Here is a 27453-nt window from a genome sequence, read left to right as displayed (position 1 = left end):
TTCAGAAAAAAAGCCCTGTCCCCTCTCTCTACCCTGCCCCCTCTCTCTACCCTGCCCCCTCCCTCGGCTCTGTCCCCCTCCCTCTGCCCTGTCCATTTCTTTTGCCCTGCCCCTTCCCTCTGCCTGGCTGGTTGGGACTTCTTCACTGCCCTTTCTTCCTTCTGCCCCTTCTCCTTCTTGCCTGTCAGTCTGAAAGCCCTCAGGGCTCCACCCTTTTAGGTGGTCTTGTCTCCCATTACTAAATTTACTGAATAAGGCCTCTGGGCTGACTTGGGTCCTGTCCTTGGCTCTAGGTCCTGGTCCTCCAGCTCTAGGTGACTTTGCCGCCCCCCCATTGCATTTTTATGGCTTTTGTCCAGAAGGCCCCTGTGCTGGGAATGACCTGGAATGCCCTTCAGGACAGGCTAGCTAACTAGCACACACACACCTCTGGCCTTACTGGTACCTAGATCCTGGCATCCGTAGTGTCTTTTCCTAAATGTCTCCCATCTAAAATGGACTCAAAACAGCAACACCTGTAGGCAGCATTACTTTGTTTTGCCACCAAGTGTCTGCCCATTTCCTTTGCCATGTCGGGTGGACAGTGGAAGATCTGCATGCTGAAGCCCTGCCCCCTGCAGCCCCACCGCTCTCTTCTTAGACCTTGTGGGAGTCTTCCTGCCTGCTCTGTCTTCCTCCATTTTGCTTTCCAGGATGGCTTCTATACACACTTGTTAAGGCCAGGGTAAATGTCACCCTTGTCCTAATGGTGCTGGTAACATATATAGATAGCATGCACTCATGTGTGTGTGTGTGTGTGTGTGTGTGAGAGAGAGAGAGAGAGAGAGAGACAGAGACAGAGAGAGAGAGAGAGACAGAGACAGAGACAGAGAGACAGACAGAGAGAGAAAGAGAGAGAAAGAGAGAGAAAGAGAGAGAGAGAGAGATCCCATGGCAAGGTCATGAAGAGACTTTACTTCTTGGTGATGTTCATCTTGGTATTGACCATGGGAGCCAAAGCCTAAGCTTTCCCCTATGAGTGTGTTGTTTCAGTAACTGGCCTGAGTCATGGCTTCTGTAAGTGCTGGCTCTCCAGCCTTCTGTTTCCACTTGGAGAAGGAAACCCATGCTGCCTGGCCTCCAAGCTCTACTCCATGTAAGCTTTGTGACCTTGGCAAGTCACCTAGCTTCTCTGTGCCCCACTGTGTCCATTGAAAAGAGCTAGCCTCAGCTTAGGACAGTCTAAACCTGTAGCCCCAGCTACTTTCTGTCCACCCAGGCTGCCTGGTGTTCTCCTGAGCACTGTTTTAAGTTAGGTGGGTGCAGGCCAGGGGTCTGGGGGATAGATTCAAGAAGTGGGAACAGGGGTGTGGGTTGGGTGAGGCAGGCATGAGGGAGGAGAAGCAGTAAAGGGAACTTGAGCCAGCTGGTGAGGGTGTAGGTACCCAAAATGGCATCTGCTGGGACCCTTGAGGATCTGCTAGGAAGCTGGGGTACACTACTACCTTAGGTTTATGTCTCCCTTCATTGGTTGAGGAGTGACTGCAGACTTTAGGGCTGCATGGCCCTAGTCTGCATCTTTGGGGAGTCAAGCAGTCAGAGGTTTCATAGACAGGCCATAAGCAGAACAGCCTCGTGTTCTGGAGGCCAGAACTCCTTGGAGCATGAGCAATAGCTGAGGCCACGCCCACATGCCCCTTTCTATCCCTACTAGGATCTGAGCCTGGAACAGGAGCCTGGTCTGTTTCGTGCTACTCTTTTGGAAGCACACGGGAATACGTGGACAGCACCACATTCCACTATTGCCTAGGTGGTTCCCAGCCACATCTGAGGGCTGAGCCTGCACAGAAAGTCCCACTGTCCCTTTCTGAAGTGATAACCTAGTAACCAGTGCAGAGCAAATAGCCCCTGTCAATGCCCCTGACCACATGACTGCTTTGGCCCCATGCCAGGCATCTTCCTGCTACCCTGTGTCCCAGAGTGCCTCTCCCTCTTACTTTCAGAGTCGGCTGGCGGCCTCAGAGCATCAGTCCCCAGAGGCCAGTTTCTGAGTGTGGGATTTTATATTGCCTTTTAATATTTATGTCATCGCAGCACTTTGGAATTAACCTGCAGTAGATCTGGTGCTTGGGGAGGCAGTACTGAGGATTGAGCCATGGTAGCATTCAGGGAAGTGTTACCATCCAGCTGCAGCCCCAGTCCTCTTCTTCCTCTTTTCATTTTGAAATAGAGTCTAGCCAAGTTGCCCAGGAGGGTTTTGAACTTAAGACTCCTCCTATCTCAGCCTTCCTAGTAACTGGACTGATAGGCCTGCCCTAGTGGGCCCAGCTTGTTTATTTATTTATATAGAGGCAGGATCTGGGCAGTCCTGGCTGGCCAGGAACTCGTAATACTGCGCCACTTCTAGGCTCTGATAGTGTTTCCAGCTTTGCTGGTCTCCCATCAGTCCTCCTGCACTTCCTGTTGCTTGATTTTGTCTTCTATTGTTTCTTCTCGTCCTTGTCAATAATGAGCAAGTCAATAGTATTAATAAGAACAGTGGCTAATGGTGACTTTCCTGTGCCCTTGTCTCTGTCCTCTTCTTTCTCCTTAAAAGCCAGTAGTGTCTGTTTAGTTCTTTCTCATGCCAACTGCTTGTCCTGACTCTCCTACCTCTCTTTTCTCCAGTTAGGACCTAGTGATAGCATTTAGCCAAGCCAGTACCCCAGGGTCATCCCTCATCCTGTCTTCCACCAAGTTATATTGGTAGAGTCCCCTTTGCCATGTGAGGTCACTGCCACAGGTTCTGAGGGTCAGAACATTGATGTTAGGCAGACAAGAAATTAAACAAAATAAAGTTTAAATTGTAAAGAAAGAGGGAAGCCCCCTGCCCCAAGCTGGCAAAGGATAGTCCTAAAGTGAGGCCATGTTGGAAAGTGATAGGACCCAGCTCAAGCAGCCCAGGCCATTAAGGGGCACTGGGGTCCTCTGGCTGCACACCCTTAAGGCTTCCCTATGGCCTACTTGTCATCAGTCCCAGGGTGGATTCTGCCTGCCCACAGACCTGTTTCCCCTGGGACTGGCTGCTCTGTGGCGTTAGGTGCATCCTCCAGCACCCAGCCCATTTCACCTTCCTGCATGTTGCTCTGCAGTCTCTGTTGGCGCCCTGTGGTTGCCATGGTTACCACTGGTGTTCTTGCCTTCATTACCATCTTACTAACTCCTTCCTTCCCTCCCTTTTTTAACATAGTCTCTCCATGTAGCACAGGCTGGACTCAAGGCCACAATCCTCCTGCCTCAGCCACCAGAGTGTTGTAATGATAGGTATGAGCCTTTATGCTGAGATTGTCTAGCCACTTGCAAAACTTGATATGTATCAGGCCAGCCCAGGGGCTTGTTCCTGTCACCAGAGTGCACTGAGGAAGCAGGCTGTGTTACTGTCTGGAGATAGAGGGGACTTCTCCACATCCCCTTGGCTAGAGCAGCCGTGCCCTCCTGTGTGATCTTGCTTGGTGATACATGCAAGAGTCATGCCCCCCTCCTCACAGCTTCACCCAAGCCAGCAGCTGTGTGTGGATGCTTCAACCTCTCCATGTCCTTTGGTTTAAGGCCAGTGTGCAAATGCTGTCAGCTTCTAGGTGGCCCCTGAGCTCTCTCTGCATCTCTGCTTGTTCTCTGGGGATAGAAGTCACGCTGACAGTGCCCAGGGGGAATGGCACCTCCCACTGCACTGAACATTGACACTAAGACTGAAAACTCTCGGGACCACAGAGAGTGTGCCATGTGCCAGACACCAGCTGGGCGCTAGGATTAATAAGAACAGAATGTAGCCTTCTAGTCTCTGGCTCCACTGGTAGAGTGCTTGTCTAGGTTGCAGGAGACCCTGGGTTCAGTTCTCATCACTGTACAAAGTGGACATAGTGGTGCATGTTGTAATCCAGTCATTCAGTCACTTGGGAGGTGGAGGCAGGAGAATCAGGAGTTCAAGGTCATCCTTGACTACACAGTTCTCAGTCCAGCCTGAGCTACATGAGACCTTCTCTGGGCCAAGTTAGCTTTTAAGATTTGTATCAAATAAGACCCCATCCATGAGGCCTTCCTTGATCACAGTCCTCAGAAAGAGCTAATTTCCTTCTTCCTTTGATGTTCCAATAACACCCAGGTAACAGCTGTTCAGGTGTTAGTATCATTGTACTTATAGATTATCTTTTGAGGGTAGGAGCTGTGTCTTACTCAGTAGTCTCCAAATCACAGGTTGGCTGTGTGCTTGTCCAATGACTGACTTAGCAAAACTACAAAGAACAAACCCAAGAATACAAATGGGTGCTTGCAAAGGCTGCCAGTGCTCTAGCGGTCATGTCCCACACCCCATACTGGCCCTAGGGTGTCTGGCTTAGATGCTTCTCAGCACTTTATCTTCCATTTAAGAATGAGGGAGATAACTGATTAGAGCAAACACCTGTGCTGTGTCCTGGGGAAGCCTGGGGCTCTCTGTGTTATTTGGGTCTCCGGGTCAGCTTGTTCCCTGGGGCTCTATCTTCCATTTCCTCCATGTACCTTCTTGTGTTCTTTGTCAGGCTAGGAAAGCTGAGTCACTGGTGTTTGATGAGAACCCAGTAAACCAGGGATGGTTTGGGCTGCTGGGGTGGGGTAGGGGTAAGGGCTGCTGTGGGGTGGGGTGGTAGGGGAGGTACTGCTGGGGGGGTACTCATACAGTTTATGCCATGTGATCGAAGATACAAAACTATACACACAGATGCCCATGAGATCACACTGGAGACCCAGTCTCCCATCCTCTGAGAAAATAAGCCTTTGGGGACAGAGCCTTCAGTTCTGGGTTTATAGGGACTGAACTCAGGTCCTTGCTCACCCACCGATAGGCAAGGTTCTACCACTGAGCTACATTCTAGCCCTGTTTTTACTTTTCACTTTCAAATAAATCCTATTAAGTTGACCAGATGGGCCTTGAACTTGCAATCTTCCTGCTTCAGCCTTCTGAGAAGCTAGAGATATAGCTCTGTTGGTAGAATAATTGCCAGGTAGAATAAAAGCCTTGGGTTTCACTCCCAGCACCTTATAAACTAGGTACATGTCCTGGGACTCAGGAGGTGGAGGCAGAGGAACAGAAGTTCAGGTCATCCTAGGCTATATATGGGTTTGAGGCCAATCTGGGCTACATGAGACCCTGTCTTTAAAAATAGATATGTGCGCGTGTATGTGGTGTGTGTGTGTGTGTGTGTGTGTGTGTGTGTGTGTGTGTGTATGTGTGTGTGTATGTGTGTATTTTTGGGACCAGAGGATGCTAGTGCATTTGTTTTGTCCTGGATAACCAGGGGCTGCTGTGTGGTCATGAACAAAGAGATATTTGTTGCCTAGCATTTTCCTTGCAATTTCAAGTCAGCCTGAGGCTTCTACTTTTGGCTTCATCCATCCATCCATCCATCCATCCATCCATCCATCCATCCATTTTTTTTTGGTGTTAGGATAGAATATATATCTATATCTATCTATCTATCTATCTATCTATGTATCTATCTATCTCTATCTATCTAGTATATAATATATATATATATATATTACACTATACTCAAGAGTATAGTGGGAACTGAGGGGAGGAGGGGGGTGTGCCTTTAGTAATACAGCTTCTGTCATATGAATGAGGACTATGTCAGCCTCCTTCCCCTGTGATGGAAAGAGATCCTCACGCCTTTAGGGGCTGTACTCTCTGGATGGCCCTACAGGAGCTAGGATGAAATGCCTGTGTCCAGCTGCCTCTGGGATTTGGCAGGATGTCAAAGTTCTTTCCGCTTCCTCCCAGCTTCCTGGAGTTGCAGGCCTCCCCTCCAGCCTGCAACCCCATCTCCCCACCTCAACTGTAGCCTCTTCCCCTCCAGCCTGCACCTCCCCCCCCACTCTGACTGTACCCTCCTTCCCTCCAGCTTGCACCCCATCCCCACCCCAACTGCAGCCTCCTCCCCTCCAGCCTGAAGCCCTCCTCTCCAGCATGCAGCCTCCTCCCCTTGGGAAGATGACTGCTTAGCTCTTTAGTGTGGGGGTGGTTTCCCCTTTCTGAGCTTTGTTTGCACAACTTCTCAGGCTGTGAGGAAGGTCAGGAGTTGTGTGAGCTGATCTGGGCTCTGGGCCGGGTCCTTCTGCTTTCCTCTTTCTCCTTTTGTCTTGCTTTGAAGTTTAGCTTCAGGGCAGAAATAGCAAAAATCATTCTCCTTTTCTCTACTCTCTGTTGGCCCATGGTTCATTCATACACTGCCTATGCCGTCCCTGGCACGGGGACAGGATGACTGGACAGATGGTTCTCATGCTTAAAAGATGCCACATTTGGTAGGTTACTTCTGCAAAGACAGCGCTTGGGAGGCTGAGGCAGGAAGCATTGCTACAAGTTTGAGGTTAGTTTGGGCTATGTAATGAGTTCCAGGCTAGCTAAGCAGTGAGGCTCTTGATCAAAAGATCAGAACGTCTTCAGAGCCCATTCTGGGTGCAGCTTTGTTTTTGCTCATTCATATTTCTGCTTATTCTACACATAGTGTGTGTTGTGTGTGACGAGGGAAGTCACTGAAAGCTGGCTGAGTGTTAGGGAGTGACATGTGGCAGCTCCTTGGTCCTGAAGCTTCAGGGAAGGCTCTGGGCAATAGCAGGAGACTGGCAGCCTTTTGCAAGAAGGCAGGGCCTTCCTTGGTCAGTGATGATGCAGTGTGGGGGTACTCTGTGGTGAGAGGTGGGGGGAGAGGGGATGAGTCCCAACCTGAGCCCACTGAGGTTTCAAATTTGGGTGGGAGGGGAGATGAGTTGCTCGCTCATCGATCAGCATGGGGGGGGGGGGGCTCTATGCTGGTAGTTCTTTGGGAGACATCACTGAAGCAGCCTGTTCTAGTGGCTTTGTAGATTGCAGAAATTCTTACTTCCCTGTTATCCATTTTCCCAGCCCCTTTATGGCCACTCCCTCCTTTGTTGTCACTCCATTCCTCCTACGTCCCTATTGCTGTCCCTGCCCAACATCCAAGACAGCTGGCTGTCTTCTTTACTCTTGCTAGGGACTCCCTCCATGTCACCTAAATCCTTCCTCCCTCCTAGACTAGAAGGGAGACTTAGGGCAGGCACAGGTGGGGGAGAAGGTAGATATGGGGAGGGGTCACTGATGGGGAGAGGGGCACATTTGGTGATAAAGCAGGAGAATGGTGGCAGAGGCTATCATGGAGTAAAGGGACGTTAGAAGAAAGCAGTGCCCCGGGTCAGGCAGTGAGCGCCCCGGGTCAGGCAGTGAGCGCCCTGGGTCAGACAGTGAGCGCCCCGGGTCAGGCAGTGAGCGCCCCGGGTCAGACAGTGAGAGCCCCGGGTCAGGCAGTGAGAGCCCCCGGTCAGGCAGTGAGCGCCCGGGTCAGGCAGTGAGAGCCCCGGGTCAGCAGTGAGCCCGGGGTCAGGCAGTGAGCGCCCCGGGTCAGGCAGTGAGCGCCCCGGGTCAGGCAGTGAGAGCCCCGGGTCAGGCAGTGAGCGCCCCGGGTCAGGCAGTGAGCGCCCCGGGTCAGGCAGTGAGTGCCCTGAGTCAGGTTGGGCACTGGGTCAGGTTGGGCACTGGGTCAGGTGGTGCCCTGGGTCAGACAGTGCCCCAGGTCAGACAGTGAGTGCTCTGGGTCAGACAGTCCCCTAGGTCAGGCAGTGCTCTGGGTGGGGCAGTGCCCTGGGTCAGGCAGTGCCCTGGGCCGGGCAGTGCATTGAGCATGTCCACTGGCTCCCCACTATTGTTTCTGGACTGCTCAGTAGATGGAGGCCGGGATCCTTGCAAGCAGGAACCTGTATTGGCTGTTCCCCCTGATCCCACAGCTTTCAAAGAGATCAGCCTGTGAGGAGATGCAGGTTTTCTGGGTAGGGTCTAATTAACCCTGTAGCTTTCATGAGAAAAGCTCACTGTATGAGGAACCCTCACAGTTTCTGAACTGGAGATGGAGTGTGGAATGTCCTGTGCAGTCAGTCACCCTGGGCCTGGCATGCATAGGGAGAGAGAGCACAGAACTTGTGTCAACCCTCCAGCATGGGCCTGGCCTCATCTTACTCTCAGAGATGTTCCCCATCAGATGGGATTAAAGTGGATTTGTAATACACACCCCAGTTATAGACACATTAGATGAGCAGGAAGGTAGTCTGAAGAGGGTCTGGATTCCCTATGACTCTGCTCAGAATCCTCTTTTTCTTCTGTGGTTAAGTCTTAGGGACAGTCCTGTCACCTTTGGTGGTTATGTCTCTGATCCTGCAGAGAGTCATGTTGAAAAGGGGACCAGGCCTTTCAGAAAGCCTGGCCTGGTCACTTCTTTAAAATGGGGAGGGGGCGCGTAGGACAGGAGGAAGGGGTGGGGCTGAGCTCTGAGTACTTCTGCTTTTTGGCACTGGAGCTCTTTTGTTCCCACTAGCTGCAGTGTTCCATCCATCAGTCCCCACCTTGCCTTATTCTTTCCATGGTGGCTCTCAAGCTTTGGCCATCAGAGTCACCCCAGGGGTGGTTCAAGCTCAGGTCCTGAGCTTCCTCCAGAGTTTCCATTTCAGCAGAGCACAGAGCCTTTGGTTCCCGTGTGTCTAAAGGCTAGGACTCGGCTTTGACTAAGTACCATGGTTCTTGACTTTGCAGGGAAGCGACTTCTGGTTCCTAACCACCCAAGTCTCACTGGGGACAGAGTGTCACTGAGGGGATGACAGCAGGTCCAGGTGCCAGCCTTCAGGACAGTTTGCCACCCATGGAGAAGTTCCTCCTGGTCTCCCATGCTTCCATTCTCTTGTCTGAGAAGTGGGTAGGGTGTGTGCTCTCACAGCTTCTAAGCCTTCTGTTTGGAGAAAGGAGTGGAAATGGACTTCCCAAAAGGGCCACTTGCTCTCCCAAGCTGTCAGAGTGGCAGTGACAGCCCAGGGCTTTGAAGCAGTGGTAAAAATGATGCTGAGACCCACAGGCCTTCTGCCCGCCCTCAGCTGACATCCTGTCTGGCCAGGTCTCTAGTGTCCAGCATTCATAAGTGCAATGTCACTCCGGATTTCTGAAAATGTGCCTGTCAGCAGTCTTCTTGAACATACTGCGGCTAGATAAGCACTCAGCCAGTCACTCCATGTGTGGCCTCCCTCCCTCCCCCATGATTGTTTAAAGGAAGTCAGTATGGGGTTCTGGAAGGTTCCCAATGCCTTAAGGGGTGTGTGTGACTTACTCTCTGTGCATGGGGTAGTCCTTCAGACACAAGTTTTACTGGTTGATTGTTAGTGGCTCTTCAAAGGAAATCAAGGGGCTGGCAAGATGGCTCGGTGGGTAAAGGTGATTGCCACACAAGTCTGACAACCTAAGCTGAATCCCCAGAACCTACTTAAAGGTGGAAGGAGGGAACTCTCTCCAGAGATTTATTCTCTGACCCCTATGCACATACCCCACCCACATCATTTACACACACTCATAATAAGAAATACAATTAAATAAAATTTTAGAAAAAACCATGGTGGCTGTAGTGGATAGAGTATCTGAAATGTATGAGAGAGACTTGAGGGCCACCTTGTGAAAGTCCCTTGTGGCACAAGATGATCAACACTCAGGGAGGGTGATACAAGGAGAGGCAGGCAGGGAGAGCTGACACCTCTGGCAGGCTCTACTCTTGGCTGAATGGAGGGTGAGGTCAGGGGCTCCAACCACTGCCCCACACAGAGCCTTTGGCAGTGACCCACAGTCGCTGGGCCCAAGAGTCCACATTGACACTGCAGAGCTGAGAAGCTGTTGCTGTGGAAACGGACACTGGTGGTCTTTTGTGTGAGGCTGGTGGGGAGGTGGCTGGGATGGGTGCCTGCCTCCCCTGTAGGCCAAGGGTGAAATTCAGTAAAGCATTTCACTGCTGGATATTGGGACACAGTGCCTAAAACACTGCCTACACCCCCACCCTTCTCATGCTGGGAAATGCACTCTGCTACTCATGTCCCCCGCTGTATGTCTGCATCAGCCACAAGACCTGTGTCCCTGCAACCTAGAAGCCTTCATCTTCAAGAGTTCAAGATTAACCCTGGGCCACACAACAGCACCCTGGCATCTGTGCACCATGGCAGTAGCTTCAGATAGAAGCTTCTATCTGGTGAGCCAACTAGGTCTATAGCTTGAATGGCCCCTCTTCATAGATGATGGGCAGAGTGGAACTGCCATTTTGGAAGCAGCTCTGATATCCATCAGATGATGGGCAGACAATCATGCCATGGAATGTTCTGGGTCCTAAGGGAGTCATAGAAATAAAGGGTGTTTCTGAGCCAGCTCAGTCAGTGAAGTGCCTGAGGCCCTGTGTTCCATTCCCAGAGCCCACATCAGAAGCCAGCATGGATTCCAGCACTGGGGAGGCAGAGGCAGGAGTATCCTTGGGGCTCACTGGCTGGCCAGCCTAGCACACTTTGTAAGTTTCAGGTCAGTGGGAGACCTTGTCTCAAAACAAAGTAGACAGCACCTAAAGCACAGCACCTGAGGTTTTTCTGTGTGTACAATACACAGGTGAGCCCTGAGAACACAGTGAGTGAAGAACTTGGTCCCCAGAGGCCCCGTGTGACATGATATCACTCTGTAACTGTCTAGATCGGTGGTCCAGGCAAATACAGGGACAGGTTTAGTGGTTGCAGGGGGCTGTGTTAGCATGGGAGCAGCTATTCCTGGGTCTGAGTTTCCTTTTTGGATGATGAGAATGTTCTAGAATTAGGCCGTGGCAATGGTTGCACAGTTGTGTCCTTTAAAATGGTGTGTGTGCACGCACGCATGCTCTAGCGCGCTGTTTTACTAGTGACATTTTTGTAAGTTTCCAACTGTCAAACATCCAGGCTTTGAAGAAAAAATTAAATATAGAGTATCTCTACAATACTGTCATACGAGTACAACAAACTGCTTGGGCTGGCAAGACAGCTCAGTGGGTAAGGGCGCTTGCCACCAGGCCTGGTACCAATATGGTAAAAGGAGAGAACAGACTTGGCAAAGTCATTCTCTGACCTCTGTGCATGCAACATTGCCTTCATGGATACATCTCCCACCCCACAAGTGGACAGGTGGTTCTACTCCTAGGAGATAGCTGAGGGTGTGTCAATGTTCTTTGCCTGTCACAACTTGGATACTCTGGTTTTTGGTGATGAAGGCCAGGGATATTGTATAACACCCTGTAGTTTATAGGACACCCGAACCACAGTGACTTATTGAGTCCTCTCCCCCCCCCCATTTTTTTTTTTTTGAGACAGTTTCTGTATAGCCCTGGCTGTCCTGGAACTCACTTTATAGACCAGGTTGGCCTCAAACTCACAGAGATCCGCCTGTCTCTGTCTCCTGAGTGCTGGGGTTAAAGGTGTGCGCCACCACTGCCTCTCTCAGATGAAATGTCAGGGTAGGCAGTGGATGGGACTTGGCAAGGTTGTGGCTTGGTGTGGGCTGTGGGAGAGGTTGCAAAGTGACTATACAAAAGAGCTCTGATGTAGCTCAGTAGAGAAACCACCCAAGGTGTTTTCTTGAAAACGAGCATGCATAATGTAAGCAGCCTAAGTAGCCTAACTTTGCAGCTGGAAGATGTCATGGATCTCACTGCCCTGTCACAGGCACCCTTGCTTGTATTGGCTCTTGTCTCTCCAGAGTGGCTTTCCCATTCCAAGTAGAACCTTAAAGATTATTTGGCAACTTGCTTTCTGAGATAGTATCTCTGATAGCTGGCCTTGAGCTTTTGAGTCTCCTGCCTCTACCTCCCAAATGCTGGGATTGCAGGTGTGCACCATCTCACTGGTTTATGAAGTGCCGGGGATTGAACTCAGAGCCTCAGGCATGCTAGGTGGGCACTGTACCCATTGAGCTGCATTCCCAGCCTGAGGGGATCCCTAAATAACATTCATGTTTTTAGCCTTGGCCCCTGAAGATCATAGAGGTGACAGCCAGGGAGGCCTGAGTGCAAATCCCAGCATTCCTCCAGCTACCTGTCTCACCTGGGATTGTCACATGACCAGGCTATGCTTCCACTTTCCATCCGTGAAACAGGCATCAGGGAGAACATTGCCGAGGTCTGTGGATACACACTTGTTTCCACCTTCCTTTTTTTTTTTTTTTTTTTTTTTTTTTTTTTTTTTGTCTTTTTGAGACAGGGTTTCTCTGTGTAGCTTTATAGACCAGGCTGGCCTCCAACTCACAGAGACCCGCCTGCCTCTGCCTCCCGAGTGCTGGGTTCAAGGTGTGGGCCACCAGTGCCGGGCCAGTTCTTTCACCTTCTTACTGGGCACACCTGTGACTCATGGCTTCTCCCCAGGGTGATGGTGTCAGGAAGTCCTTACCGAGTGCCATACTCTCTCTGTTTTGGCCACAGATGATGTCCGGCTGTTTGCCTTTGTACGCTTTACCACCGGCGATGCCATGAGCAAAAGGTCCAAGTTTGCCCTCATCACGTGGATTGGGGAGGATGTGAGTGGCCTGCAGAGAGCCAAGACGGGGACCGACAAGACGCTGGTGAAGGAGGTGGTGCAGGTAACGTGTTCTGCTGCATGTGATCAAGGGTCACCACCCAGTTGAGATAGAGGGTATGGGGGGGACTCTGGGAAACTTCTTAACATTGTTCATGGTGCCAGCCAGGACCAGAACTCTGCCTCCTTGATGTCACTCCATAGAAACATAGCTGCTGGATATCCAGCTCTGCACAGCCAGCAGCCCACAGAGAAGGGGGCTGACAAGATGACCAGAGTGGAGGCCACTGCCTGTCCCATTGTGGGTGGGTCCCAGCAGTGGCCATGGGGATCTTTCCCAGGACAGCACATGGCATGGGGACACTGCTCACACTTGCTCGGAGCACATTCACCAAGTGGTTGACAGTGGGGTATGTTGTCACAGTTTGTTAACTAAAGCATGACAATAGTAGTATCCACAGCACCACAGACAGTGAGGCTGTTTGTTTGTGGGTTTGGATAAGTGACCACTTTAAGAAAGAAGAATCTGAATTTGTAATGGTGAAGCAAGGTGAGCACGCAGGATTTCCCAAAGCCCTCGAAGCCAGAGCCTTTCCTTCTTTAAGTTTATGCAAACTGCTATTCCAGTGACCAGAGTAGATGTGGCCAGCCCTTCAGCCCTTCAGTCTGGCTGTTGCCCAGGGCCAAGTGACATGTGCAAAGAAAAAAGATGGCACTGGAAAGATGGCTCTGTGATTAAGACCATTAGCTGCATTTCCAGAGAGCCCGTGTTTGGGTTCCTGGCACATACAGGGCAGTTCACAACCTTGGGGAGCTGCAGCTCCAGAGTATCTGATGTCCTCTTTTGGCCTACATGGGCACTACATACATGCAGTGCACAAACATACATGTAGGCAAAACACCCATACTCAAAAACAAACAAACAAAAAGGTGTGGCTTGGCTCCCATTGACTCCTTGACTGACACATTGGCTGCCTTAAAACATTTTTTTTTTTTTTTTGAGACAGGTTGTCTTAGGATTTCATCTATTGCTGTGATGAAACTCCATGACTGAAAACAAGTTGAGAAGGAAAAGCTTTTTTTTTAATTTTTTTTTAAGATTTATTTATTTATCATGTATACAGTGTTCTGCCTGCAGGACAGAAGAGGGCACCAGATCTCATTATAGATGGTTGTGAGCCATCATGTGGGTGCTGGGAATTGAACTCAGGACATCTGGAAGGGCAGCCAGTGCTCTTAACCTCTGAGCCATCTCTCCAGCCCGAGAAGGAAAAGCTTTATTTATTAGGCTTACACTTCCTCATCACTGGAGGAAGTCAGGACAGGAACTCAAACAGGGCAGGAACCTAGAGGTAGGAGTTGATGCAGAGGACATGGAGAGATGCTGCTTACTGGCTTGCTTGTTCCTCATGGCTTGCTCAGCCTGCTTTATTATAGAACCCAGGACCACCAACCCAGGGATGGCACCACCCTCAATGGGCTGGGCATCCCCTATCAATCACTAATTAAGACGATGTCCTGCAGGCTTTCGAACAGCTAGATTTTATTGAGACACGGTCTCAATTGTGGTTTCCTCCTCTCTGATGACTATAGCTTGTGTCAAGCTGTCAAAAAACTAGGCAGCACATACGCTCTTTTTGCTATGTAGTTCTGGTTATCCTGGAACTCACTCTGTAAACCAGGTTGACCTGGAACTCACAGAGATCCCTCGTCTCTGCCTCTTGAGTTCTGGGATTGAAGGTGGAGCCTGGCCATACCCAGCTTTTTCTTTTCCCTTTGAGTCTGAGGATTAAACTGAGGTCCTTTTTTGTTGTTTTGTTTTTCGAGACAGGGTTTCTCTGTGTAGCGTTGGAGCCTATCCTGGCACTTGCTCTGGAGACCAGGGTGGCCTTGAACTCACAGAGATCCGCCTGCCTCTGCCTCCGGAGTGCTGGGATTAAAGGCATGCGCCACTAATGCCCGGTGCTAAACTGAGGTCCTTATGCAAGAATTTTACTACCTGAGCAGCTTGAAGCCCCTGCTGGATGGCCTCTGGAGAAACCCTAGGAAGGATTCCAGAGCTTACAATAGTCAGCCTTATTGCATTTAAAGTAGGTTTTTAATTAATTCGGTCGCATTTGCATGTGCATGGTGTGTGTGTGTGTGTGTGTGTGTGTGTGTGTGTGTGTGTGTGTGTGTGTATGTGTATGTGTGTGTGTGTACTGAGTACCTATGGACAAAACTATAGAGTCAGTTCTTTCCTTCCATCTTTCCTTGGCCTCCAGAGATTGAATTCAAGTTATCAGGTGCACCTCAAGCAGCTTCACCCACTGAGCTATCTGCTGGTCCCATTATTATTTTGTTTAAATTTAATTTTGTTAATAGGGCCTCACTCTGTAGCCCAGTCTGACCTCTAACTTCTGCCTCTGGTTTTTGAGTGCTGACAGTTGGCTAGATTGTTTGTTTAGTTGCTTATTACATGCTTGTTGGTGTGTGGTGCTGAGGTTCCAACCAGGGCCTCATGCATGTTAGCCAGGCACAGGGGTTTCTGTGAACCTAGAACTGGCTGCAGTGGCAGAGTAGACCCCTAAGTGGAGGTGACTCAGGGACCTAGGTTCTCTGGTGGCAGCCTTCATGGTGGGGATACTAGTTCCTAGCTGTGTTGAAGTGAAGTGGAATTGACCAGCTCTTCACAGGGGGAGGTGAGGGCATCAGGGAACCTAGCTGGATAGGTTTCACCTCTTATTCTGTTCTCTTTTTCTCTGGATTTGGCCACCCTCTGCCCAGCAGAAGGAACACCCAGGCTTTGGTGGTCCTTTAAGGTCAGGACTCCAGAATGGAGGCCTGCTACCTCTGTGGTAATTGGTCCCTTCAAAGAACCTTAAACCATCTGGGGGGAGGGGGCCTACAGTGAGGCTCCATCCAGTTCAGAGGCATGATGGGAGCTGAGGTATGGGAGAGGGGGTGTCACTCAGATGAGGAGATGGGATTCCCAGCCAGATGGAGGCGTATGCCTGTAACCTCAGCACCCAAGCGTGGGGGCAGGAGGATTTGGGATTGAGGCCCGCTTGCTTGGAACTGGAAGCCAGAAAGGTCACTGAAGGGTCCATGGCTGAGAAAACCAGACAAAAGTCTCCTTCTCCACCAGCCTCGGGGCAGCAGAGGCTGCAGGAAGCTGGGCTGTTCTAGTGACACTGCCCTGAGTTGGGGAATGTGCTGAGCCGACAGACAGCTCCCCTGACTGAGGTGGCCTTGTCACACTGTTGTCTGTTGGTGCCGGGATAGCACACCCGCCTTTGTTTTGGTGCCTTTGCAGGCTTGTGGGGACAATGTGGTGGCCAGCAGGGGAGACTCCCTGGTGCCAGGCCAGGCTGCCTGGAGTCAGAGCAGATCAGGCCTGCCTGCCTTGCAAAATGCTCTAACTCACATGCTCTTTTATTTTACTTGTATTAATTTATTTTTGAGTTTAAAAATATTATGTATGTGCATAACTTGTATGTGGATCTGCATGTGGAGGTCAGTGTCGTGGGATCTCTTGCCTTTCACTATGTAGGTAGTGGGGATTGAGCTCAAAATCAGGTTCCAGGTTTGGCAGCAAACTCCTTTACCCGCTGAGCTATCTTACTAAAGGGAGACCATTTTGAAGGTGGGGCTTCATCTGAAACACAGTGGGGAGCCTGGGAAGGCTTTAAACTCTGGAGAGAGACTGGCTTTGCTTGGGGAAAGACCCAGTACATAAATGAGGCTGCTTCAACCAGAAGACTGTTCTGTGCTAGCCATGGCTTGCTGCCACTCACCAGACTTTAGACCTACTCCAGCTCATGGCCAGCCTGCCTGGGTGCAGCCATGCCCAACACAGAACCATAGAACACCTCTGCTTGCCAGAGCCCTATGGTGGGAGGTCTCACCATAGTGTTCCAAGGCCCAAGGACTCTGGGTGTGTGTTCTTCGGCCTGTGCCTGCCCCCTTTCTGGGGCCTCTCCATTCTTCCATCTTCTGGTTATTTGTCCCTACACGGTCCCTTTCAGAACAGACTGGTACCACACACAGTTGTGCAGTAGCTGCCAAGCACTGCTTCGTGAGTGCCCACCACAGACACGAATCTAATGAAATGCCAGTGGTGTGCATTCTTTCTCATGTAGACACCAGCCAGGTCAGGAGCTCACAAAGATCATGTTTCTGGCCCCTCACCTCCCTGAATCTCTGTTCCCTCTTCTGAGCAATGGGATGTCAGTCTAACATGTAGAAGCATGAAAATAATAAGATGCCATCTATGGGGAGTGTTGGTATAGATGTACAGTTCCTTATTTTTGAGAGAAGGCCGAATGTTGCCAAGGCTTGTCTTGAACTCACTATGTAGTTGGGGTGACCTTGAACCCCTAAAATTCCTATCTCTGTCTCCCTAAGTGGTGAGATTATAGGTGTGTGCCACTGTGCTCTGTTTATACAGTGCCAAGATGGAACTCAGGGCTTTATGGGTGCTAAGCAAGCATTCTACCAATTAAGCAAGCCCCTGTTGACTTACGTGTTCATTTTTTGTTGTTGTTGAATTATGGACACATCCTGGTATTTGCTGACAGTGAACATCTTTGAGGCTAAATGTTGTCATTTTAAAACAATTTTGTTTACTGATTCTATGAAGGAGAGTCCCAAACATGCATGTGGCTGGGAACAAGAAATTCTGTGCTTCTCTTTCTCTCTGTCTCTGTCTCTGTGCCCCCCCCCGTCCCCGTCCCATCCCTCCCCCCTCCCCTCCCCCGGGGTTCTGGAGACTCAGGATCTCATACATATTGGGTGTTGGGTTCTGCTACATAGCTAGTTCCCCAGCCGTGGGCAGTTTTGATTAGACAGAAGTTGAAGACCCAATCTGGATTTGACCTCAGCTGACCAATAGGTAGGTAGGGACTGCTTTGAGCTCTGGGTTAAGAAGGGTTCTGAGGTTGAGTATAGACAAAGAAGGTGCCACGATTGATTTGTGATGTCTGCCAGACATAGGTGCAGAAAATGGACTATGTTTCCTTCCCCTTTCTCTTCCCTGAACTAAATAGAGTCAGAGGTCAGGCCAGGTGGGGCCAGACCTTTGGTGAACATCTGGGAGACAGAAGAGCAGGTCCCAGGCAGTTTTCCATATGCTGAGAGAGATGGTTGTGAAGAAGGATATTTTCCTGTACCAGGCCTTTTCTTTTAGGCCACCAACCAGCTCCCAAATCATGACCTAGAGACTTCTTACTTGTTTTGAATCCCAGCCTAGCTTAGCTCTTTTCTGGCTAGCTCTTTTAACTTAAGTAATCTGTTTCTCTTTATTTGCCTTTTGCCTTGGGGCTTTATTTATTTATTTATTTATTTATTTTTCCTTTTCTTTCCTGCTGCCTCTATGTCTGTCTGTCTGTCTGTCTGAAAGCTGTCTGGTTTCTGGCCCCAGGTGTGTTTCTCCTTTTCTCCTCTCAATCTTCCTTCTTTTTTTTTTTTTTTTTTTTCCCAAGACAGGGTTTCTCTGTGTAGCTTATCCTGGCACTCAAACTCAGGCTGGCCTCAAACTCACAGACATCCTCCTGCCTCTGCCTCCCAAGTGCTGGGATCAAAGGCGTGGGCCACCAACGCCCGGCTCATCCTTCTTGAATCTAGATTTTTTCCTCCTCTCTGCCTGGCAGCCCTGCCTATCCTTTCTCCTGCCTAGCTATTGGCTGTTCAGCTTTTTATTAGACCAATCAGTTGCCTTAGGCAGGCAAGGTGAAACAGATGCAACACAACTTTACATAATTAAACAAATACAGCACAAACAAAAGTAACACACTTTTACAGTTAAAGGAATATCTGCAGCACAAACAAAGGTATCACATCTTTGTCCAGTTAAAATAATATTCCACTATATCTTGCGGGTATGGGGTCAACTGCTCTGAGTTGGTTTGGTCCACACTGGCTCACACAGCAGGACCTTGGGACACCTGTGGTGTGCCCCTGGTTCTTTCCCTGAGCAGGAGGTGACCTGTGCCTGTCAGAAACTTGGCCTTCTGGTCCATTTATTCCCTTCACCCCTCTTTGATGATTCATGCCTGCTTTAAGAACCTGCTCTTTTTGAGTAAATTACACCTTCCTGGTCGAGTTTTAAGGACTTGGTCTTTCAGGCACTGAATAGGTGTGGGAGGGCACAGAGGAGGCGGGAGGGCTGACGCTGTGTGGAGCACCACTGGCTGATGTGTGGAGCACCTCTGGCTGCTGTGCACTTCGATTTCTTTCCCCTCAGCCTCCTGAGAGGTTGCCCTTTCTCCTGGCAAGGAGAATCAGTTGGGGACTGATTGCTTTTATTCAGCATTCAGAGGTCTTTCGCTTAGAATTCTTAAGAAATTCCAGTTGGTGAAAGGCACTTTATTGTGGCCAGCAGGTGACTTGTCCACTCCCTGCTTCAGCTCATGCATGTGGCTTAGCGTCTACACCCTGTATAGCAGAGAATTTCATGGGAACTGGATGGTCCCAAGGCATCCATAGAACCTTAACCTTGAACAGTGCTGTGATCCTGTCGGTTCCCCATGGATTCTGTGTCCATGGTGTGTGTGTGTGCGTGTGTGTGTGTGTGTGGGGGTAATGGCACTGCCATAGTCTTTATCTTCATGCTGCAGGGACTTCGGCAGATCCCTGGAAGGCTGGTGAGGATCTGTCTGGGAGACCCTTTTTTCTCTCTCTCCTCTTCCACAGGAGTGTAGAGCAGGGCCAGAGCCCTGAATACTGCTCTCCCCTAGCCCAGCTTTGGCTATTGCCACTGGTTGGTTGTCATCTTCCATGTTTGCCCAGAGGAAGCCCCAGGGCTGCCTGCCATTGAAAATGAACTCTGGGAAATTAGGAAAGGGCCTAGCCACTGAACCCTGAGCTCCCCTGAAGTCTTGGGGCTGAAGGGAAAGCTACATCACTCACAAATCAGCAGAGGGCCAGTCAGCACTTGCCCAGTGCTGTGGGCACCCAGCAAGAGTGTGGGTTCTTTGCAGGCTCCAAGGCCCTCATTACAGCCCCAGCGTGTGGTACTGTTTCTGTTCCTGTTTGCAGAGGAGGAACTGAGGCTCTGGAGGGTCAGGCTGCTAGAGAGCATGGGGCAGCTTAGACTAAATCGTGTCCCCGGCCTGCTTTAGCAAGAAAATGGGTTTAAGCCAGGCATTTGGGGGCCCTTTAAAAAAGTTGGGGGCTGGGTATATATCTCAATGGGTCCCAGCACCACATAAACCAGGCACTGTAATCATACCTGTGATGGCAACACTGGAGTGGTCAGAAGTTCAGGGTCATCCTGGGATAGCAGCAAGTTGTTCAAGGCCTGCTTATGTTATATGAAACTCTCTAAAAAGGAGGAGGGACAAGAATAGGAGAATATTTATGCTTATCTTAATTTAACCTTGCAAACAGAGGTGTGTGAGTGTGTGTGTGTGTGTGTGTGTGTGTGTGTGTGTGTGATATGCACAGACTTATTTGGTAACCTGCCCTTCACTGGCATTGCTTTCTCAAGGAGAACAAATGAGGGGGGGTGCTGCTTAACCTCTGAGAAAGCCTGTGGGGACAAAGCCTGTCCTCAGCCACCTTTTCAGGCCTGAAGCTGCCAGAATTGGACATGGCTGAAGAAGCCTCCTCCTTTGAATAGTCCCACTGGGCAAAACATGGAAAGTCCCTGTTTAGAAACCTTGGGAGGGATGGGAGGGTCCTGGACAAAACACTAGAAGCCTCAGATGACCGTGCCCAGACTGGCATTTTGTGCTTTGGACTCTTACAGGTAGCTTGGGCAGCACTGAGGCTTCTGGTATCGGGGTGTGGGATGGAGACAGTAGTCTAGAACAGCCTGGAGGAAGAGCAAGGGGGAAGGGCAGGCCTAACATGGAGCTCTTTACTTTGTGACCTGAAGTGAGTCACTTCCCCTCTCTGGTCCTCTATCAAAAGCAGAGGTGGTTGGCAGGGTTTAGTGGGTTTTGTTCATTTGGTTCCATCCTCCCACTTTGTCTTGAACCACAGGACAGTTACAGCTGGGTGCCTTTTGAACATTTCAAGCTTCCCCTGTGAACACCCATGGAACCACCACCAGGTTTAAGGGAGGGACATTTGTTCCCTCACACCCCTGCCAGGCGCTGCTGCCCCTGAGCAGGTCAATTGCAGGGCTCTGTGACGGGAGACTGTTCTGCGTTACCACTCTGCTTGCAGACTAGATTGTCTTCTTTTCAGCCACCAGCAGCCGCAGTGTGCTGGTCACTGCTACTGCTGACCTGTGACACACCTGATGGCCAAGCTGAGTGCCAGGGACTGAGTAGTGATTATGGGTAAACTGGCAGCATTTCAGGGCTACTGCAATGTCACCTACTTCTCTTTAAATAAGGCTGCATGTATGTCATTAAAACACTTCTCAATAAGGACTGACCTGGGTCCTGCCACCCCCTCCCCTTGTGGCTGTTAGATGGCTTGCATGTATGTATGGGGGCAGGTGTAGTGGGAGGTGGCCTTTTGGCACAGGTGACATCTTGGTAGCCAGCACCCAGGGACGCAGGTGAGCAGCTCCTTGTTCTTTCTGGTCCTGGTGTTGCTCCTGGGTCAGGCTTCATCTGCCCGGTGATGCTGCTTGGTTTCTGCCCTTTTTACAAACACACTAGGAAGGTGACTCCCTGTGGCACTGGAGACTCCCTACTGGTGCTGGTGGCTCCCTTAGGTCCGAAGCTGACTGCTCAGTAGGAGTGGAGGCAGAGGGCAGGGGGTCATTTCAAGTAAGTTTTGAGGTTGGTACCTGTTTTGGGGTTTCTATTACTGTGATGAAACATTATAACCGAAAATCAAGCTGAGGAGGAACGGGTTTATTTTGCTTAGGATTCCATATCATAGTTTATCACTGAAGGAAGTCAGGGCAGGAACACAAGTAGGGTAGGTGCCTGGAGTCAGGAGCTGATGCAGAGGCCATGGAGGGGTGCTGCTTACTGACTTGTCCCTTTTGGCTTCCTTGACCTGCTCTCTTAGAACTCAGGAGCTGGTATCATACACAATGAGCTGAGCCCTCCTCCATCAATCATTAATTAAGAAAATGTTCTCTAGACTTACCTACAGCCTGATCTTACAGAGCCATTTTCTCATTTAAGGTTCCCTCCTCTCAGATGACTCTAGCTTGTATCAAGTTGACATAAAACTAGTCAGCACAGTGCCCAAGTCATTTGGGGACATTTTGTAGAATTCACAGCTACATGGGAAGTATGTGCCAGGTGTGCAAGCCTTTTGTGGGGGAAATGACCTGTTGGCTCACCAGGGATGCCATCACAAAATTCCTGCCTCTTTCACTTCCCCAAATGGAAGGAACCACCCCTGAAATAGTGGGGAAGAGATTTCCCTCAACTTTGCCTCCCCATGGGTGACAGGAACCCATAAATGGGCTTGGATGGAAATGGAGAAACCTCATTCAGAAGGGCACACAGGGAAGGGCTGGATCATAAGAGGCATGGAGATCTGTGAGGCTCCTGGAGGGCATGGGGTTGGGGGCAGGTGAGTGACATGGGTGTCCACTAAAGGCTGTGAGTGACTGCCATTTGTTCAATTGCATGAAGCCTCCACTATCCTCACTGTGGACTGAGGGGTAGGTAAATGACTTCTCGGGCCTTGCCATCTTCCAGTCTGCTGCTGGGGAGATGGGAGCCCCAGAGGCAGCGCCTTCTTCATCGTCTGTAGACACCTCTGACTTCAGCTGGTCAGTGTGTGAAGGTCCATCTCTTGGGCTCTTGAGGGATGAGGGGAGCAGAGCCAGATCTGTCAGTGTCCAGCCAGGCTCACCATGAGGCTGCAGCTTGGCTGACTGTGGATGAGACCATCAGCCCAAGGGTCTGCAAATCCATGCTCTGCCTTGGTACCATGGGCATGACTTGAACACCAATAGCCTCAGAAATGTTAAACACCTGCCCTGGTCACTGGAAGAGAAAAGCAGTCAACCAAGAGATAGGACTCTTTATTCTGCTCTCTGACTCTGGAGTTCCCCCAAAGCAGTGGGAGTAGAGCGACATGACGGGGTGCTGGAACAGTAACTTTTCCACAGTTACCATCCGAAGAGGTCCCGGCTCAGTCCTCTGCAGGCAGCAACAATAAAAGCACATCTTCAGTCAAGTCTCCTTCCCGACTTCTGTGGCAACAGAGAGGAGAGACTGTTCTGTGTGGCTGACCCAACTGGTGGTGACACAGCTGGCCTGTAAACTTTGTAAACTTGAAAGCATTTGCTTTGTGGCTATTTGGTTTTAAGCATGCCTCAAAGTTTGAGGGTGCTTTTTTTTTTTATAGTTTGAGACAGTGTGTATGTGTGCATGTGTGTGTTATATATGTGGGGGAGCTTAGATGATTTTGCCCATTTACATTTGTTACTATGTGTGGTTCACTGGTCTGATCTCCTTTTTTTGAGGCAGTCTGATAGCCTGGACTGGTCTTGAACACCATATGTAGTGAGGTTAGCCTTAAAATTTTTTTTTCTTATCTATTAACTTTGTGTGTGGACTCGTGCACACCACAGCAGCACGTGGAGACAGAACAATGCACAAGGCTTGGTCTTTCCTTCCACTGTGGGGATCTCAGATCATCAGGCTAGGCGGCAAGTGCCTTTAACTGCTGGGCCATCTCCCCACCCAGTCATGACTTCTGATCCTCTTGCCGCTACCTGGGATTACAAACCTGAGCCATCATGCCCGGTTTGTACAGTGCTGGGGACTGAACCCACAGGGCTCTGTGCATGCTGGGCAAGCACCGTGCCCACTGAGCCACATCCCCAGGCCCTGTTTTGTTTCGTTGAAACAGTTTTGCTATGTAACCCAAAATGGCTTCAAACTCATGAGCAGTTTCCAGAGTTCTGTAATTCAAGGTGCCTGGGATTATAGGTATGAGCACCATACTGCCCGATTGTCATGTGATGGCCCACACTCTTGTGGTTTTAGCTGGAGCTGCACCCAGCCCCTAACACTTCCCTTTAGATTTCTTAACCCTTATCTCATCTTCCTAATAGCCTGTTCCTGACACAGACTTTAGGTTCTTACTTCTTTAGATTGCCATATATGGCTGTCAACAAGCAGAGGACTTTGAACTTCCTCTGTAGGCTTCTCAGCCAGTTGACTTCCTTGTTGGGGCACTCTTGCCCCTCCCCGGTGCTGCTGGGTTGGGAGTTGAGACACAAGTTCTCTCTCAATTCTCTTTCTGACCGAGGCCCACTGTCTTCCACTGTCTGGGTCACATGCATATACTTAGCAGTGCTGGCCAGTGGACCGGTGGGCAGGGTGTTTACCTTTGGGGCTGAACAAGGCTCTCTTGGCTCTGCCCAGAGGTGGGTTCTTATCTTAACCATGTAAAAGGCCAGTGTATCAAGGGTGGATTCAGAGAGTGTGTGAGGCTGTCCCTCTTGACTGATACTAACCCCTCCTCCATAATTCTCCATGTCTTGGTTTCTAGAAAGCTGAGAACTTGTTCCTCCTGGTGCTATGGCGAATTTGCTTATTTTGTTTTATTGATGTGAAAGCCATTTAATGTAAAATTAACCATTTAACTACCCCTCCCTAGTTCCATTATTATTATTATTATTTTGCCATCCTTTCTTTATATAGTAGTAGTGCAGGAGTGGGGGTGCTGGGAATTGAACCCAGGACCTCGTGCCTGCTAAGGTAAGCCCTCTACCTCTGAGCCACACTTCCAGCCCGAGACAGTTGTTCCAGCTCTGTGACCTTGACCAGGCATTGCAGTCTTCAGACTCAGTCTTGTGTGTAAAATGGAAGCAATCTTGATTGTCTTTGGGGATTTGAAGAGTTGCTCTTGGGGTGATTTTGGGCAGATCTGCACTTCATGCATGGAGGGAGCTGGTTTTCTGGCCCTTCCTGGTTTGTAGTCACCTCCGAGAGCCCTACTGATTTTACCACATTCAATTTTAGGTGACGTCTGTCATTTCCTGTTCTGTCTCCCACCCGTGGTTACCTCTGGTCTGCTTTCTCTGTGGATTTGCCTTTTTTGGGCATTTCCTGTCAGTGGAACCAGACAGTGGGTGGCCTTTTGTGTCTGCCTGCTTTTGCTCATGTTTAAGGGTTCTGCCATGTTGCAGCAGGCATCCTAACTTTTTCATTGCTGACTAATCAATGCTTCACCATGTGGGATGTCCGTTCTTTGTGTGCCGCCTCATCTCATCTGTTGTTTAGCTATCTGGGGTGCCTGGCTGTTGGTGAATCATGCTGCTGTGAGCTCTGGGTGTGTGCTCTGAGCCACGATGATTTAATTTCTCTCAGGTAGATCTTCAGGGTCCTAGTTGGGGTCTCATATTTGACACCGTGGCTTGTCTCAGTACCATAGCACAGTGTGTGTATATGGAAGTATTGATAATGGTGTCACAGGCCTCGGGGTGTTGCTCAGTGGTAGAGCACTTGCCTAACAAGACTAGGCTCTGGATTCCTGCTCCAGTATTGGTGTGAATGTGGGAATACAATGTGTAGTGTTGAGGTACATGTGTGTGCTGATGTGCACTGTGTGTGCGCACGCGCATGCTCGCACAGGCTCGCACATGCTCGCACATGCATGTGTGTGTGCACTTGCTCCTCTTACTTTGTTGGCCTTGAACACCTTATGTAGCTGAGGCAGGCCATGTACTCGTGTGCCTCCTGCCTCCGCCTCCCGGTGCTGTTTTTACAGGTTTGCTCGACACCTCCAGCTCCTTTATGTGGATAATTTCCCAACCTTTGGACTTAACGCTTGTGGCAGCTTCCTCTGTCTTCCTTTGAGATTTTCTTCGTTTATTGCAGTTTATAATCTACATATAAAATAACATAATCCTCATGGCTCAGTGTTATCTGATAAGATACCACCTGCTTTGCCCATTCCCACATGTCCAGGCCCTTGGGTTATCTGGGCAAAGCCTTGCACCCCAAGATGTGACAGTAACTGTGCTTCCCAGCTGTGACCTGGCATGTTGCAGAATGAATGCTAATAGTGCCCTTCCCGCCTGCCCAGAATTGAATGTGGTTGGAAAGGCCAGGATACCCCAGGTGGACTCAGGCCTAGTAATGTCTGAGCTGGCGTGTGGGAGCCTTACATCCCGGCCTCTCTCTACCCCAGGTGCAGTAGTAACACTGTGCGATGAACAGTAGCCACAAGCCAGAGTCTCCCCCCCCCCGTGGTTTTTTGAGATAGGTCTCACTGTCTTAGGATCATGGTAGTTCCCCTGTCTTAGCCTCCTGGGTCCTGGGATTGCAGGTGTGTGACACCATGCCTGGCTCCTCCTTTCCCTTCCTTCTCTCTTCTGGAGTTAAACTTTGGCCAGCTCACTGCCTGCTTTTCCAACCTCCCACCCTCCCTGGAGGGTTTTTACAGTTGAAGAAGTTGAATGACGGTTGAGAGGGACTTGCCCAAGGTAACACAGTCAGGAAGAGACAGTCCAGGAGTCATGCTTGGGTCTAGCCATGGCCCACAGGACATGGCATCCCTGCCCATCTGATCAGGCTTCTGGCACAGGCTCTGTTGGTGTGATTTCACTGCACTCTGATGCGAGTGTCTGGGGTGCCAGGGCTTCCTGCTGCGTTGCCTGGGCAACTCTGGACCTGCCCCCTCCTCTCTCACAGAAACTCTGAGCTCTTCTTTGTCCTTGCAGAATTTTGCAAAGGAGTTTGTGATCAGCGATCGGAAGGAGCTGGAGGAGGACTTCATCAGGAGTGAGCTGAAGAAGGCTGGAGGAGCCAATTATGATGCTCAGACAGAGTAACCCCAGCCCCACCCCCAGAGCCATCTGCCTGCTCCACCTAGGAGGAGACTTGCCACCTCAAGTCACCAGCCCACCAGGGAGGAGGAGCCATGAGAGGCACCAGCGGCGCCACCAGTGTGTGTAACCCCCTCCCTGCCTCCCCAACCCCCTCACCCCTCTTAAGCTCACCAAGCATCATTCTTTGGTACCTGCCCCCTTTTTGTTTTAAAGAAAAGTCATCTTGGTGCCAGGGTCATGCACACCATCAGATCCCAGGTGCCTATGTCAGTGGCCCTTGGCCTGTCATTTCCCTTGCCCTCACTGTGGCCTGCCTGGTCTGAGCCACCCTGGCCCTCACTTGCTAGGGCCTGGCCTGGGTACCATCCCAGCTTGCCTTGGCTGTTTCCTGCTTACCCTATGCCGGCCGCCATGCCAGGAGCTGTGTACACCCTACAGCCTCCATGAGCTCACACATGCTCCTCAGAACCCCTAGACATGGCTCCAGGCCCCACCTTCACCCTGTTCAGAGTCCAGTAGATGCTGCTTGGCAGTGACAGGTTTAGGTCTGGCGTGGACCAAGTACGAAGTGACAATTTGCCTTAAACCTTGCTTGGCAGTGACTCTGCCATGTGGTCTACCCTTTTGGCGAAGTCCTTCTAAAGTATGAGAGGTCTGAGTCCAGTTGTGATGGGAGTTCAGGGTCAAACTCAGGGCCTCGTAGGGTGACAACGATGGAAAGGTCCCCTGCAAACAGGGAGGTAGACACAGGCCTCACGGCACCTGGAAGGCAGCAGTTGGAATCTTAGTCTGCACCACAAATTTGAAAAGATGGCTTTGTTTGCTTTTAAAGAAAGCTGAGGCAGGCTTGGCTCCTCGTGAGCATGCGAAGATGGTTCTTTTCCTTTCTCCTCGCTCTTTTCATTTTGGGGAAGAAGACTGCACTGGACTGGGCTGTGAGGACCATCTCTGGCATTCCAACAGTTTACAGAAATAAATGTGTTTTTCAAGAAAAAACAACTGGGTTGTCTGCTTTGTGTGTGTGTGGTTGTCCAATTCAGACTGAGTGGTTGAAGGAACTGCTGGGCCCTGGGCACGTGGGTTTCCCTCTCCAAGGTGTTTTCATGTGGGAGGACAGTCTTGAATTCTTGTTCGGCCATCTCTTAAATGGTAGTTACAGATATATAATACCATGCCCTATTTCAGCAGCTTTTAACCCCCCATGATTTCTTGCAGAGGACCCAACTCCAGCCCAGAGGATCCAGGGTGTCCCTGAACTCACTCCATGGCCCAGGGAGGCCTTGAAGTTGTAATCCTCCTGCCTCCTCTCAAGCAGCTTGACTCAGGTCTGAGTCTCCGCAGCCAGCTTTAGAAGTGCCTTTTGTTGTGTCTCTAGT

At 50.3% G+C, this 27453-nt stretch overlaps 1 protein-coding gene across 1 annotated transcript in view; it reads left to right on the top strand.

Annotated features, from left to right (window-relative positions):
* Cotl1 (coactosin like F-actin binding protein 1) overlaps positions 1–27076 on the top strand; it is a 33806-nt gene extending 6730 nt beyond the window's left edge. The window contains exons 3-4 of the mRNA XM_027410746.1: positions 12297–12454; positions 25970–27076. Of these exons, the coding sequence (XP_027266547.1) occupies positions 12297–12454; positions 25970–26080 (269 nt within the window). The 3' untranslated portion in view covers positions 26081–27076. The remainder of the gene's footprint in view (positions 1–12296; positions 12455–25969) is intronic.
* Positions 27077–27453: the final 377 nt, after the last annotated feature.

The sequence above is a fragment of the Cricetulus griseus genome, chromosome 3 (genome assembly GCF_003668045.3).
Source record: "Cricetulus griseus strain 17A/GY chromosome 3, alternate assembly CriGri-PICRH-1.0, whole genome shotgun sequence".
NCBI lineage: Eukaryota > Metazoa > Chordata > Mammalia > Rodentia > Cricetidae > Cricetulus > Cricetulus griseus.
This window is presented reverse-complemented; position numbering and strand designations above follow the sequence as displayed.